Here is a 15,810-nt window from a genome sequence, read left to right on the forward strand (position 1 = left end):
CCTCCACTATATCAGCTGCAACAACAACTATCTTCTAAGAAAAAACAAAACACTGCCACCTCAGCTGCCTCAATACCTCATCATCATCATCATGAAAGACACAACATATGTCATTCAACATGCACTGCATATCATTCCATGGCCAGTGTTGCTGCTGGTATGCGGCTCTCTGCACCAACCCTTTTAGTGACCACTGATGTCAGTGATGAGGTTGTGCCTCAAATCCAACTAGAAGACTTAATATCTTGTCAGGTTATACAAAAGCAGGACTGCGGTTGCAACAAAGTCATAGGCTGACCATGAACACTGGAATACACCTCCCCAATGAGTGAGAAGCAAGCTTTTGACATATCACCATGCTAGGCAGATACTCACAGACACTATTCTGACCCTGAAGGAGTTAAGTCAGAAGATGATGACTCTAGAAGAGGGACAGGAAACTCTACCAGGGTGACATATGGGAAACAGGTCCAATGCTTGCCTCCTGCCTCCCTGGGAACCGTGACACACTGAAGGAGAAATTGGTAGACATGAGGCAAGCAGACCTGTTGGTATAGCTTTGCAATATAGAACACTCTCCAACACCTAAACTCTGAGGGCCAGATGTAGGTAAATCTAATTTACCGACTCATGAATACCGAATCATACCGAATCGGTATTTATGAATCGGTAAATTAGAAGGAGGGAGATGTAGGTAATTTTTTATTTTGAATTACCGAATCTGTAAGATGCGGTATTTACCGAGTCGGTAAATACCGAATCGGTATTCCCCATTGATTCCTATGGGCTTTGGAGCCCATAGGAATCAATAGGAAATACCGATTCGGTATTTACCGAATCTGTAAATACCGAATCCAGCAAGGGTGCAGGGGGTGTCACTTTGACACCCTCTAGAACCCCAAGTGCAGGCTTATGTGCCATGTGGCACACATACATGCCATAAGGGCATGTCTGTGTGTCACATGGCACAGGTGTGCATGCACAGATGTGCATGCACACCTGAATTCGGTATTTTACCACCCAATAGAATTGGGTGGTAAAATACCGACTCTTAAGGGCCTGTGGCACTCTGTGGAGTGCCACCTACATCTTGATTTGCTGAAATCGGTAAAATTACCGATTCGGTATTTTACAGAATCGGTAAATTTACCGATTCGGTAAATTTACCGCTTCTGTAAAATAATGGCCCCTACATCTCAATCACCAATTACCGGTTGGTAACGGCCGAATTCGGCCGTTACCGACCGGTAATTGGCGACCTACATCTGGCCCTGAATCTCCTGATTGCACCCATCTGAGAAGATGGTGGAATGTAATGAATACACTTTTTCTGTATTGGATAGCCTGGTAAGTGACAAGACATTACATTATTTAGCATGATCCACTTTGTAGCAAGGGGTGCTCCCACTAACACACTACCCACTGCCCCCATTTCCCCAGAATCACAGGCCTCCCCACAACGGGCAAGAAGAAGATCTATCTATCTAGCACAGTTCACTAGGCCTGCTTGGGAGCATACCCTAAAAAAAACTAGGAATAGGTATTTGTCATGCTGGAATTGCAGACCATTTATTTCTATAATTTGAACAGATTTGTTTTGTCATAGGACTTAGACGATGAAATGCAGACTGCACCATAAAAAGTTGAAGACTATGGTCCACATTTACCAAGCTTTTGCGTCACCCTTGCGTCATGCAAGGCAGTGCAGGGCAATGCAATGGCTTATTTGGGATTTACAAAGTCATGCAAGGTTTTATTTTTGTAGTCTTGCGTGGCTTTGTAAAGATATGTAACACAATGCAGCAGCTTGTGCTGAATTCCATTACATTTCTTAGAGGTAGGTGTTCCATTGGTGTTCCATTGGTGGAGAATAGGCATTTCCCGTACATTCATCAATGGGTTTCACAGAACTTCAGCTTAACTAAGGTTTGTAAAGCTGGAATCGGGTGATATTGGTAAACCTACCACAGAGAGGTGTAATGAGGAAAAATATGTTACTTCGTCTTTCTAGGTCTGATGCATTCTGCTTTACATTTAGAAACATGAATATGCCTCTTTGGATTGTTTTTGTGCATTAAGGTTTTCTATTTAGCACAAAAACAATACTGCCCATAATGCAGGGACCCTGTCACGATGGTAAAAGGATATTTGCACTGGGAAGAAACAGCCATAAGTGCGCCAGTGGAGGGAGAGAGCTGAAGAGTGTCATAGCTTAGTAGATATGCATGAACGTTTGATACATATGCCCACAGTGAACTTTACTGACGTGCAGTGTTACATTATTTTGTCTAGCTTATCAGAGCTAACTCATGATGATGTGGTCCCTCATGCCAGTGATTTATGGCCTTATGTTCGTGAGTTTTCAAAGTATAGAATTTGATCAGATGTGCATCTTTTCAGTGACACTACATGTGTATTTCAATCGGATCTGTATTTATATATATAGTACCATATACATATAGTGCTTATATATGGAGTGCTACTGTATGTGTTGCACATGTTTTTGTTGCACACTATTTTCTGACATGTTTATGGAATTTGGGACACTGGAAAATGAGCTTGCAAGATGCACAGCCTATTTTTGGGTAAAGGAGGTTTTTCACAGTGGCGACTGCTTGCCAAAAATGTGGTGAGGCAGCGGCGTGGGTGCTGGGGGGAATAATATACAAAAAGGACTTACCTGATGCCGCTAGGGGCCAGCTTCTTCCATGAGCGCAGTCCAGAAAACCAGACTCCCCGCCCAATTCCGACACTGCTTTCATGCTATTACCCAGCATAAGAGAAGCACAGAGATTGGTCTGATTTGGCTTGGGTGGCGCTCGCTCAAGCACATGGAGCCTGGACCTCTTCTCCACCAGGCTTTGCAACACAGCTGCTTTGGAGAAATGTAAGTGTGCATGTCGGTTTGACCGTCCTAAGACGGCCCGCCAAACCGACATGCACACTCACAGTGACCCCACTGCGCTTCCCTGCTGCTGTCCCTAGAGGATGGCCCCGCCATAGACTCGGGCCACTTGGTGGGCTCGGCTCAGCCAGGGAAAAGTATAATGATAATAAATTGTTTTATTATCATTTTATTTTTTATCTGCTGGCTTTTAGCAGCATGGCGAGGAGCTGCCACTAGCTTTTCAGCTAAGAATTACTGATCCATGTGGCTGTAACGATACTGCATGACTCAGAATCAGCGACTGAGAAATTGAATGGAAGATTCAAGAGTCCTGACAAATGTAGGTAGTAGGTGTGCTGAATGTCTTAAGGCAGTGGATATTTTCACTGAATAAATATATGTAGCAAAGTAAACAGGTTCACTGATATTAGTTAAACTACTGAGTTGATATTTCATATATGAAATCAATCTAAAGCAGGAAATACTTTTAGTACAGTAAACGTGAAGGTTTGCACTGTTACATTAGCATTCAGCTTTAAAAAATAAAAGGTTGACAGTCCAAACTTACATCGCGCGAGTCAACGGCAGGATACATTATATCCATCCAACCTTTGAAAGTGGCCTATAAAAATGTAAAAAAACCACATGTTAATGATCATACCTATGGAAAATGTCTACTTTAATGCATAATTTGAACCCTTGGGTCGGTACATCAAAACTCTTTAATAAGAAACTCATTTACTGACAAACCCAATCCTTTTTTACCATGTATAATTGTGGCATAATATAGAATACTAATTGCTAATACTGGCAAAAATAGCTATGGGTATTTTAATAAATTATGATTTAGAGAACACACCATCATGGATAATTCTTCTGGATCGAAATCCAGTCCATCGTTCTTTGCTTACCATGTCACCTCAGACAGAAACCAGCCACATACAAATCACCCTGGGCCCTGCTCCTCACCGAGCAGGAACACAAGCAACGTCTGACCAGAATAGATCTATTTGGGCCTCTCCAGTACAGTGCAGCTTGACTCCTTTGGCAGTAGCGGCTGCTACCGGACCTGGGTGGTGAGGCGAAGGGGAGGGCGAAGGACGGAACAAAAAAAGCCACCTGTCTGGAACTCTCCTGCGTCCACTGTCATCTACCTGCAAACTCACAGCCAGCAGCAGGAAGCACACGGCAGACAGGCTCCCCAGAGCTAATCTCAACACTGCAATGTGGAATGGCGCTCAGACTGGAACAGGGAGCCTGTGCATGTTCCTAACCAGTCTGTGTATTGCAGTCTGGTAGGAACATGCAAAGTACACATGAACTGTTTTGTCAGCGCAAGAGAGACGGCCAAACAGTTCACTTTAGGAGTTTACTCCTCCCATGCTATGGCCAGCCCGGACCGCCCGAGAGCCAATGACAGCTATAGGAAAAATAACATGATAATAACAATAGTTATTATCATGTTATCTTTCCTTTTGTTCCGTCGGGTAACGCTCTGCCTTAGCGGAGGAGCCGCCACTGTCCTTTGGTGCAGTGAGCACGGGACGTGCCTCTAGGCATTCCCACTGCACTCCTACGCCCTAATACTGTTGAAATGTGGGACATTATTTTCATTGGCAAACTCCACAAAAGGGTGGCATTCCTGATACTTTTTTTTAATAAGAGGGTAATTGCCCTGAGCAGCACAACCTCTGGATCGGTAAAAATTAGGGAGCAGTCCTACTAGACTAGATGTTTTTAGTACAAATAAACTATATAAGTTCACACAGTGTAAAAAAAGGAATGTTATAATTAGCATTAGAAAGTAAAAGCATGTATAGCAAAGAGTTATACTATTCTACTGTAAAAGAGGTGCACAAGCATGTACAAGCAGAAGCAAATTAACTTCACATGCAGGATGGACTGAAAACAATCCCAAGCTATCTAAAAAAGCAAGACCCCGAAACGAGGATGCACTTTTTTGCTCTGGGTACACAAAAATAGTGACGCAGAAGGAGTAATGAATGCACACAAAAAACAAGCTAGCACATTATACCAACAATGAAGGAAATATTTATAACCTGAATCAATACATAAATATCACACGGGGGCTATTAGCTGACTCCGGGATGTCTCTCTGTTGTCGAAGAGGACATCAGTCTTTTTCACATTCAGTAATGTATTACTAGGTTGTGACAGAATTTTGTCTGAATGTACTCTCTGTTTGAATCGTAATTTTATGTTTTTGCTCTCATTTTTGTAGCCCTCATTAGTGCTGCAATTTCTACGGGCACTCAATAGATCCCGTATGGGATAGTATGAAATTAAATGAAAAGAAAATTTATAAAGCGCGAACTGTCACTCCTAACGGAGTCTCCTGGCGCTGTCAACAACAGATCAGAAGGGTGGCATAAGCCTAAATAAGCTTTTGGCAGCAATCCACTGATAGCCCAAAGGTCCACGTTTTTAACTGTTTTCTGAACTGCCGCTCTTGTTTAGTAGCCCTCAGTTCATTGGGCATGCTGTCCAAGCTTTGGCTCCCAGGACGGTTGCTGACCTTCCGCCTCTGGTGACTAGCCTAAATGCTGGGACGCTAAGCAAGTTAGCCGTAGTTGACCTCAGTGTTCTTGTCGTGGTGTATGGCTTGAATCTTGCTGAAAGATATCCAGGACCTAGCTGATGAAAGGCTCTGAATGTTATTAGAAGCAGTTTGAACAGGATTCTCTTGCAGACCGGTAGCCAATGGAGAGTCTTCAACGCAGCTGTGGCCGAGGCCCTTCGTGCAAGACCAAGCACCAATCTGGCTGCTGCGTTCTGGACTACCTGTAGTCTCCTTAGGATGATTTTATTAGTTCCCACAAGGAGACTATTACAGTAGTCCAGTCTTGAAGATATTAGGGCCACTGCCACTATCTTTTTCGCCACCAGGGGAATCAGGTTGAAAAACTTTGTCAAGGTTTTTATAAACCCAAAACAGGTCCCGGTCAATTTCAGGACATGGGGCTTAAAGGAAAGGCCGGAGTCAAACCAGACGCCTAGGTTTCTGGCCACTTCCACAGTTGATGGCGGTGCTGTGGTGTCATCTGGCCACCAATCCTTTGGATGAAAAGGATTGTCTTTCCCAATTGGTAAAATTTCTGTCTTGCTAGTGTTGCAACAGAGATGGTTTTCCCTCATCCAATGCAGCACTGCCGTGAGACAGTTTTTAAAGTTTCCTCTGCCTTGGTAGCGATACTACTGGGGAGGGAGGCACGGTGATGACTGCGTGCATGTAAGGTGGTATTGCCAGCAGTGTCTTTTCTAAATAGATTGGTTATCAGGCTTGTGTTCTTTACCATTACTTTGATATCAAGAAATTCACATGAAAAGAAGTCGCTTATTATGTGAGTCAAGCTCAAATTCAAATTGTTGTTTGATTGTTTTCCTGCATTGTGGGGTATATTTGCACTGCTTTCCAGCTCCAACTCAATCTATATTGTTTTACATTTTACGGTCTGGCAATTGTCATGTAACAATTTATGTTTATTTTGATGACACTAACCCCAATTAACTACATTTCACGCTGTTGTGGAAAATTAATACGGTTTGGTAAACATTATCTGCGTCATCTTGCCCTTTTCCCCCGAATGCCACACTTTTTGTCGTGCACACCCGCCATTTTAGGTGCCTTGGTCAGAACCACACTCTGCACGCCGCTGACCCCTAGCACGGCTCTTCACCCTCACAAGCACACCCCCCCCATGCTGCCAACCCCCGCTCTCACATGCCTTGGGTCATAAACCCCTCTTCCACGCAGCTCTGCCTCGGAACCCAATCCTGTTCCTAGCGCGACACTTCCCTCCATCCCTTTCATGGTCCCGGATCCCTTGATAACACCCCTCTTTCCTTTGTGCCCGTTTGTCTCACTCGTTCCCAAGCCGCCACCTGGCCCTGCGGGTACTGTCATTGCCCCCTTCCTCCTGTACAGTAGGAAACAACCCCCCCCCCCATCAAAGGATCCTTGAGCTAATCAAAGCCCCCACCCCATGAGATCCGATCAACCTCACACATTCCGTGAATCGGCGGAATGTCCAGCTGCGCGATAATCATCATCCGTTGTGACCGGGGTGGGGACTTCAACTGTAAATGTGTGTGGGAACGGGTCTGAAGCGGGGATTCTGAGGATGTCTTTCCGTACATCAAAGGGTTGACAGAGATGTGTTTTATGCAATAAAGTAATAAACTTGTGTATAAGAGGCCAGGCCTCGGAGATGCAGTTAGAGCACCTCGTGACGATACTTGCTGTCCGAACTGATGTGTTTCTCCTCCGGAGAGAATAAAACTTCTGTTTCTTGCCTTCCAAGTCTCCAGCGCCTGCCTCTTTGTTTGGTAAACTTAAGTGGGTATAGAGGCGGCTAACGCCGGGCAACTTCGGAAAAGGTCTTCTGCCTGTACCTTTTTCAACACTGTAGCAAATCTTTCATGTCCATTATGACATCATCTGTATTTAATGGTATGCCTAGAGCCGCTTGGGTAACTTGACAAACGCCGCTTCGGCTGAAACACATTGTTTTTTCACGATAATTCTCTCATAACGGAATCGGTGTGCAGCTTCATTCCTTCTGGTTCGGATTACTTGGATTTTTTGTGGCTTTCTGCCACCACTGCTGGCACCCACACACATAGGCAGACATACAGAGTTCTGTTGGATATTTGGAACTTTTATATATATATATATATAGTAGATCTACGGTCCGCATGTGAACAAGGGCTTTCGAGCCCAAAACGCGTCATCTTGCTGGAAAACATGGTCCAATAAAAAATCTTGCCTGATTATCTGAAGTGGTCCGTTTCTCCTTCTTCGCCTTCTGGAGGTTGCAGGAGTTCTACAATCTGGAGATATATATATATATATATATATATATATATATATATATATATATATATATATATATATATATATATATATATATATATATATATATATATATATATATATATATATATATATATATATATCGCTCAAAATCCTTCCAAACTCGTAGAAGAACAAGACAGCACTCGAAAGGTGGAATTGTTTCAACACGCTAGGTTTTATTTAGCGGAGGGGGTGCACACAGACGCGTTTCGGCGTTCTGCCTTCGTCAGTGTCTGTTGCACTGTGTTTACCCTCGACATTGTTTTAAACATTGTTCTGTCACTCCCACATCCTATAGGGCATAGCCAAAGAAAATATATATATATATATCCTTACTGCGGATGTGGTGCACGATGGCCGAGGTTTCCTGGCAGGGAACACAGCGGCAATTATGAACAAAGGAACTTTCCCTGGCCGCTGCGTGTGAGATCGACTCCCAACCAATGGGAACACTTGGCCTGTATTTTAAACACCAGCAACGTGGTCAAACTCACCTGGGCACAATCAGCTACCTAACCGGCACTGAAGAGGCACACTGCCGGACGCTGAGACTGTGGACATCACGAGGCACGAAATATGTGCACCGGTTGGAATAAAATCACATTGAGAAGCCTGAGCATGTGTCAGACCTGTCTTTAAACAAGGCAGGATTGGAGGAGTATATATATATATATATATATATATATATATATATATATATATATATATATATATATATATATATATATATATATATATATATATATATATATATATATATATATATATATATATATATTCAAATTCAAGTTGGAATTTTAATCGTCCAAACCAACACAACGTGTTTCGGCTGATGCCTTGATCACGTGTATAAACATTTACAAAACACTCCACCAATTATACCCTCTGCATGTCATCAACAGAGGACTTACACCCTCAGTGCAAACCTACAGATATTTGTTCAACTTTGGTCGCCATTTTATAAAACTCCTACAGTAGCGTCTTTTTAGTTCATTCACTGTGGCTTTTTTATAATAGAGTACTAAGCATGCAGTACACAAGCGTATTCTACAACATCTGAGAGGGATTGTCAACCAAGACAATACGTACCCGGTAGCAAGGCACTTTAAAGAGCACTATCAAAGCAACAACAAAGAGCTCAAGTACTATGTCATAGATGCAGTGAGTGCTAGCAGATGGAGCGGTAATAAAGAATCAAAACTGCGTACATTGGAGACTAAATATATCTTACAACTTGACACTAAACAACCTGGGGGTCTTAACCTTACGGAGGACCTTCATACTTGCTTGTATTAGCGGTCTGAAGTCTATTTGAGATATTTTTGTCCGTATACCAACACTTTTTTGCAGTAGGGATTATTTTAAATAGTTTTTACTATTTTTGATAATTATTTATTGTTTTAAATAGGATATGTCTTATTATGTATATCCCATATTAACATCAACCCCCATACGCAGTGCATACCCAGTGGACTCTGTTAAGCCTATCGGACTAGTTCCTTGGTTTATTAGATTAGCTGCTTCTCTATTCCCCTGACTTTCTCTCCATTATGCCTAACATTGTTGTGCTATGTTATTTCATTTTTGATCAGTCATCTCCCACCTGCCCTCATTGTGCATATACTGCAACATTACCATTTGACATCTGAGTCCATATGAAAGTATAGCTAGTTTCGTTTTTTTTATCTATTTGACTCTGTATATATTTGATCTTGGTCAGTCTGATTATGTTTAGGTCTATTACCAGTTAGGCTACTGCAATCGTGATAGAACTGGGCTCAGTCTGTCTATGATTTTGATACAGGTAGATTTTAAATCACATTCAGCACTTTACATTTACACATTTATAGGCATTTAGCACTTTTGAATTGGTTGTTGGCATATGCAATTTATCAACAGTCTTTTACCTCGTTTGGGGATTTATCCTGTGATTCAACATGTGCTAGAAATACATTACATATATCTAGTCTCAGGAGTTGTTCACATTGCAACATGTTTCTTTGGGCGGTTGCCCTCTAGGTTGGGGGCTAATGAGTGTTATTACAGTAGAATTCAACTGATCAACTCTAATCAAGTCACAGTATACAGTTATTTGAACTATGACTTTCCGCCCTTGTTATATATATGTCAGGAGTTCTTTTGGATACCGACATATATATTTTTCCTACACAGTGTAGCTTGTAATTATGCATTGGTATTTTTTCTGAAGGTTTGCGATAAGTTGCACATTCCTCTGCACTACTATAGCGTAATTTGCACATGTATATAGGACTAAATTACAAATCCAAGAGGTAGCAATTTGGTGATTATGTATTTAACTTTTATACAGAAATTTTAGCCTATTATGTTTCAACTAATTTATTTATGAGTTGTAACCACGAGGCAATCTATTTTCCATGTCTATGCCATGTGACCTTTGCTATTCCAAGCATTTGCACTTTAAAAGTGGGTGGTTCACCACATCACGTTGTCATGTGATCAAGGCTCTCCGGAGCCGAAACGTTATGGCGACAGCACTAATAAAATAATTGGCATCCCATTATAGTCGTCCGTGTCCGTTCCTGCATGCCGAATACGTGAGCTGTTACAGCGTGAATGACGGATTCCTGCATATAAATATATATATATATATATATATATATATATATATATATGTATATGTATATATATATATATATATATATATATATATATATATATATATATATATATATATATATATATATATATATATATATATATATATATATATATATGACGCTCAATTTCCTCTTGTATACAAACGGGAATATATATATATAGTTAGGACCTAGTTTCCATAGGTAGAGCGCTTTTTGTTTTGCCAAATACTTTGGCGGCGTTTGACGAATCCTCGCGAAACTTTCAAAACTAGTATGACACTCACTTTAGATGCTATCTTGAAAGTTTCTTCGTGATCTGTCAAGCGGTGGCTCAGAAAAAATGGGGGTCCCAAAAAGTGTTTTCCCCATCTTAATTCCCATAGGAAATTTAGACACAGCTACAGGAAGAGGGGCAATATGGCATACAGTCGCAGGTCTCCCTTCTCCCTTCCAGATGTAACATGATGTGTTAAAAGGGATGTCTTGGACCCCTGAATGTGAGGATTTCAGCGCGCTTATGAAACAGCTGGACGGCATTACAGTACGGTGGCTGATCCATTCGGCAGCTTTGGTGTCAGCACTAGCCAAATACGATCTCAAAGGGATTGTGGCATTTCTGTCAAACCCCAGACCATGGCAGAATGGCGCCACAGGGATCAAAAGTGGTAAAGGATCTGAAGGACTCGAAAGACTCTGCGGGTCTCGTGGACGGCGCCAAAGCCAGCAACAAGGAAACCTCAGGCCCGCATTCAAACAATACAGTGCTCCGATCTACGGGAGGGGTAAGACAGCCCCCCGTGACACAGACAAAGAATGCGGCTGAGCCTCAAGCAAGCAGCAGCAATAGAAGCAACAATGGGAATCCAGGCGGCAAAAGTACCTTAAAGAAAGGAGCATCCGATCGCGTGCAGAAAACCCAGAGCGATATTAAAGAAGCGCCAAAAAGTAGGGATTCCTCCTTTCATCAACCTACCCTGGATGAAGCTTTTTCACTCAAAGCGCAGGAGCCGCCACCATCGAAGACTTTAGAGAACGCGGCGGATGCAGAGGAGAGTGACGCTGGAGTCTGCCGCGAGGACACCGAGGGATCGGTTGCCAGGCAATGCCGTGATTCAATGTTGCAGCCGCAGCCTGGGGATGCAGCAGGAAGCGTCGATCAGAACGCCTCGAGCTCCACGAGCGCTGCTACAGGGCAGCGGGGAGAGAGGCACAGAGAGTGTCCTTGAGAGCATACTGGCATTACAGAGACCCATGCAGCATTCGTGGTGGAGAAACAATGCAGTTTTCCAGGGGGGACAGAGGAGGCTACTCCTAAGGGAAATGTGAGTACTGTACAAATTGAATCGGTGCAGGTTGATTTGAATGAAACCTTGCGCGAAAGGGGGGGGTAGGCTCACTAGAGGGAGACTGCTTCTTCTCACTCAATGAGGACTCAGAGTCAGCACTCTCAAGTGGAGGTAGCTCGCTTGAGGACTCAGACTCAGGCTCAGTAAGCACCTCATCCACCCAAAGAAATACCCAGCAAAAAAGGAGGTCCAGAACAAAGGTAATAGAGAGTCAGCCAACACTACCAGTAAACTAGTTTGGGACTACTCAGCTACGTCTCAGATGCATCATGAAGGTGGCAGCGAGAGCACACAAGCAGGGAAAGCAGACCAAGCCGCGTCCCCCCTAAGACTCAGCCGCAGGCCTCACTGAACCTACTGTTCGCCACTCTAAAACAGATGCAAGGCGAAGGAAGGATAGAGAGCTGTAGGGCTAAACAAGCAACGAAAAAAATCAAAACGTCTCTCAGGAAGATGAATAAGCTGTATGAAGGTATGGCAGACAGAGTGGCCCATGTCGAGGAAAGGACAAGAAGGATTCGTTTACATCAGGTTAAAACAAGGGTGAGGAACGAAAGGACGCCCCATCTTATGAATATCCTGAGCCTTCTGAAATTGATACAAAGAAGGACAACTAACGCCCCAACCATTAAGCACAAAGTAAGCTTGTATGTTTCTGGTTTTGTAAGGGGCTTGCTTATAGCTCGGTTCTTCAAATGAATAAACTAATTGTAAATTAAATCATTGTGTGCATACAGGTCACAGGTCATTTAAAGGGAAGAAATCGAATCATAACAGTGGATAAGATTTTTCTATCCCCAGGATTTATGCTGTCATCGCACATTGAATACTGCGTATTATGTAAGAATTGATTTATTTTAGACACCGCAAATTCTTGAAAAAAACTTTTTGTAAATTAAAAAATCCTCTCTGAATGTACACTAATTGATTGTTCCATATACTTTTTAGACTGAAGAATTTACTGTAGTCCTGAGGAAGGTGTACCATCTGCCTTAAACACCGAAACGCGTCGACATTTTGGCTACTTTTAATTATTGTTTATATATATATGTGTTGAACTTTAATGCAATGTGATTATGTTTTTATATGTTGCTTATATGTAAAACTGTTACTTATATCATGCTGCTATCTCAAGCTTTTAATAAATATGAATTTTAAGAATAATATGTTTATGTAATAATTTTGGGACTAATTAGGATACATGTCATTGAGGTAAAAAAAGTTTTTGGTGTCGAATTTCATTAAGTATCCCGTGCTTCAATTTAGGAACCACAGAAAGGAACCAATTCCCCTTTTGTTGCTATATTTCCCAGTCCTTTCTGGGTTTGTTTGGGAAAGCTCTCTCTTGTTTAACTAACTCGAGGATGACGTTAACAGATGGCAGTCTTTTAAACAAGCCCAGGAGAAGGTGGCTGAGGACGTCCAGTGGAAGCTGGAAGACTTCGAGAACCGGCAGAGGCAGAACATTATAAGATTACTGGGGGTGGCTGACTGGGTTGAGGGCCAGAATGCCAGGATGTTTGTGATTAACTTATTTAAAGGTGCATTCCCCGAGATGACCTCTTGGAATTGGGAGAATGAGGTACAGAGAGCACACCGATACCCTTTGACCCTAAAGAGAGGGCACAGGACATCACAGACTGACAGGCCGAGAGCAATTTTGGTGTATGTGGGCAATTACCTTCTGAGGCAGGAGATCATGGATAAGGCAAAGCCTGAGTCAAAGCGCTCATTTAATCAAATTACTTTTTTTGCCTGCCCAGACTTCTGCTACGCTACTGTGCTAAGAAATGGAGGCTAAGGCAGTTAATAGCTCCATTTCAGGGTCTTGGGTCTGAGGCATATCTGTTGTACCCTGCAAGGCTTAATGTGATTACAAAGGGGCAGGTTAAAATGTTTTTTTCAGAGGTAAAAGCACAGAAGTATGTGGAGGAACTGAAAGGAGAGGAGAGGGTATGAGGCAGAAGGTATGATTGCTGAGGACTAGACAATGGGATTATTGGGTTAAAAGCAAGGGGTACACCATTTGGACACATCATGGCACTGAGGGGGGAGGAGGCTGCGATAGTTTTGAGCTTAGTGGTCACACATAGGTCATGGTTGACCTATTTGCCTGTAAGGAAGGGGAGGGGTCTCCGAGGGGAGGGCTTCAGGTGGGATGGGACAGGGTGGGGAGGCTGGGGGATGAGGGGGCACAAAGGGGAGCACACACAGCACAGCACAGACCAGCACGCTATTTAAAACTTTCTAATTAACTGGTGGAAAAGTCAGGACTCCCATTCGATGTATTTTAATGAGTATTCGGATTGCGTCAATTAATGTTTGTGGCCTTAAGAGACATAAGAGAAAGGCACTTCACTACACTAATATCTACCCTTCTGCCAAATTTGGTGGTATTCCGTGAATGTATGGAACGCGGTTACCCAAAGAAACTTCTCAAACATGCCATGCGTAGAGCATGGTGGACACCACGAGAAGCCCTCCTGGAGAAAAAGGCGAAGCCACCACTGCAAAGAATCGTCTGCGTCACCCCCTTTTGCCCTAACGCCAATCAACTTAAAAACGTTGTCAACCAGAATTGCCATTTGGTGAAGAACCTTGAGGTCAGACTACAACAGCCACCTCTTTTTGCCTTTAAAAAAGAGAGGAGTAGCGCCAATTTTGTTGTGCGGGCAGCACGACCCAAAAAGGAAACTTCCACATTACGAAGCATGCTGGGCCTACAGCCCATTCGTGGACACCATAAATGCGGCACCTGCGTGTGTTGTGACAATACAATGGAGGGAGATGTGTTTTCACATAATGGTATTTTTTGGAAACATTCAGCTTTCTCAAATTGTAAAACTAAAAATGTTGTCTATGGTATTCTGTGCACATGCCAGAAACTATATGTCAGGAAAACATCCCAAGAAATCCGTCAGCGGATTACTCAACATAAGTCAAGAGTAAGAAGATCAGTGGCGAATGCACCTCTGGTAAGCCATTGGACCTCGGAAGGACACACAGAAAACGATATAAAATGGACTGTGTTGTCAAGACTGGAAATGGATATAAGAGGGGGCGATCTGGAAGCTAAACTCAGCCAACGTGAAGCACAACTTATCCTCAGATTTGATACAGTCATAAATGGACTGAATGAACTCTCGGAGATATCGCGGGCCGCTTGATAAACTCCGCCGCCCTTTCTGCAATGCTTTCTGGATGGTTTACTCTCCCTGCCCCCTATGGAGGCTGTGAACGCTGAATGGAATACTACAATGACCAGAATTCCCATGGGAATTACATGACTCCGATGGACCAATAGAACTGCTTGATATTACCATCCGCTGCAAATTGGCTCACACGGTTTCTCGGGCATTCGGACCGCACGGCAAGATCGAGCTGCGGCCCGTTTTTGAGCTCCCTGAGGCTGCCGCTAAAGGTACGTGTTGTTCAACTCAGAATGTTCCTCGGTTACGATGTCACTCACTGGAATGCTGAAATCTTTATGTTTGTTTGCACACGACTTATGTTCGTTCTCTACCTTTTGTAGAAAACGGCGAACGACTACGGATCTGATTCCTTCGTTTGAGCAGCTCCACACGTATTTATAATCTCTGCCAGGCTATGCATTTTACAAGGTAAATCCCTGCCCGTATTCTTATTGCGAATACCCAGAGTCAATCAGGCTATCAATCTAAGCGGTCTGTTTTTCGTTTCTAGCCCCTTGAACTTTGTTGTTGACAAGTAGCTGAAGATTTCCAACCATCCAGTGAACCACCCTGTCTAGGAGACACGCTCCTACTCAGCCCCCTTGCAGGTACTTTGCTGTCTTTGGCTACCGAACCTAGAAGGACAAATAGGCTCTAACCATGTTTACTAATCTCTGGTCCACTTCGTTTACAGAAGCTCACCCCTCTTTCTTGCAAACTAGTTGAGCCGATAGCTTTGAACACTCAGGTAGGGAGCCTCTCTTGTTGGTGGTCGTTTAATTGTTGTCTTCATAACACACTGAATTTTGTTGATTGTAAGGGAACTTGTTTTTCCTCTTTCAGATTCTCTGTTTGGTCCTGATGAGAATCGAACAAAGGGTCCGGTTCG

The 15,810-nt window shown here is 43.0% G+C and overlaps 1 protein-coding gene across 1 annotated transcript in view; it reads right to left on the reverse strand.

Moving 5' to 3' along the window:
• LOC147731528 (sodium channel protein type 2 subunit alpha-like) overlaps positions 1-15,810 on the reverse strand; it is a 951,803-nt gene that overhangs the window by 72,553 nt on the left and 863,440 nt on the right. The window contains exon 23 of the mRNA XM_086956592.1: positions 3,456-3,509. Coding sequence (XP_086812718.1) covers positions 3,456-3,509 — 54 coding nt within the window. The remainder of the gene's footprint in view (positions 1-3,455; positions 3,510-15,810) is intronic.

Source organism: Lissotriton vulgaris, chromosome 2_1 (genome assembly GCF_964263255.1).
Source record: "Lissotriton vulgaris chromosome 2_1, aLisVul1.2, whole genome shotgun sequence".
Classification (NCBI taxonomy): domain Eukaryota; kingdom Metazoa; phylum Chordata; class Amphibia; order Caudata; family Salamandridae; genus Lissotriton; species Lissotriton vulgaris.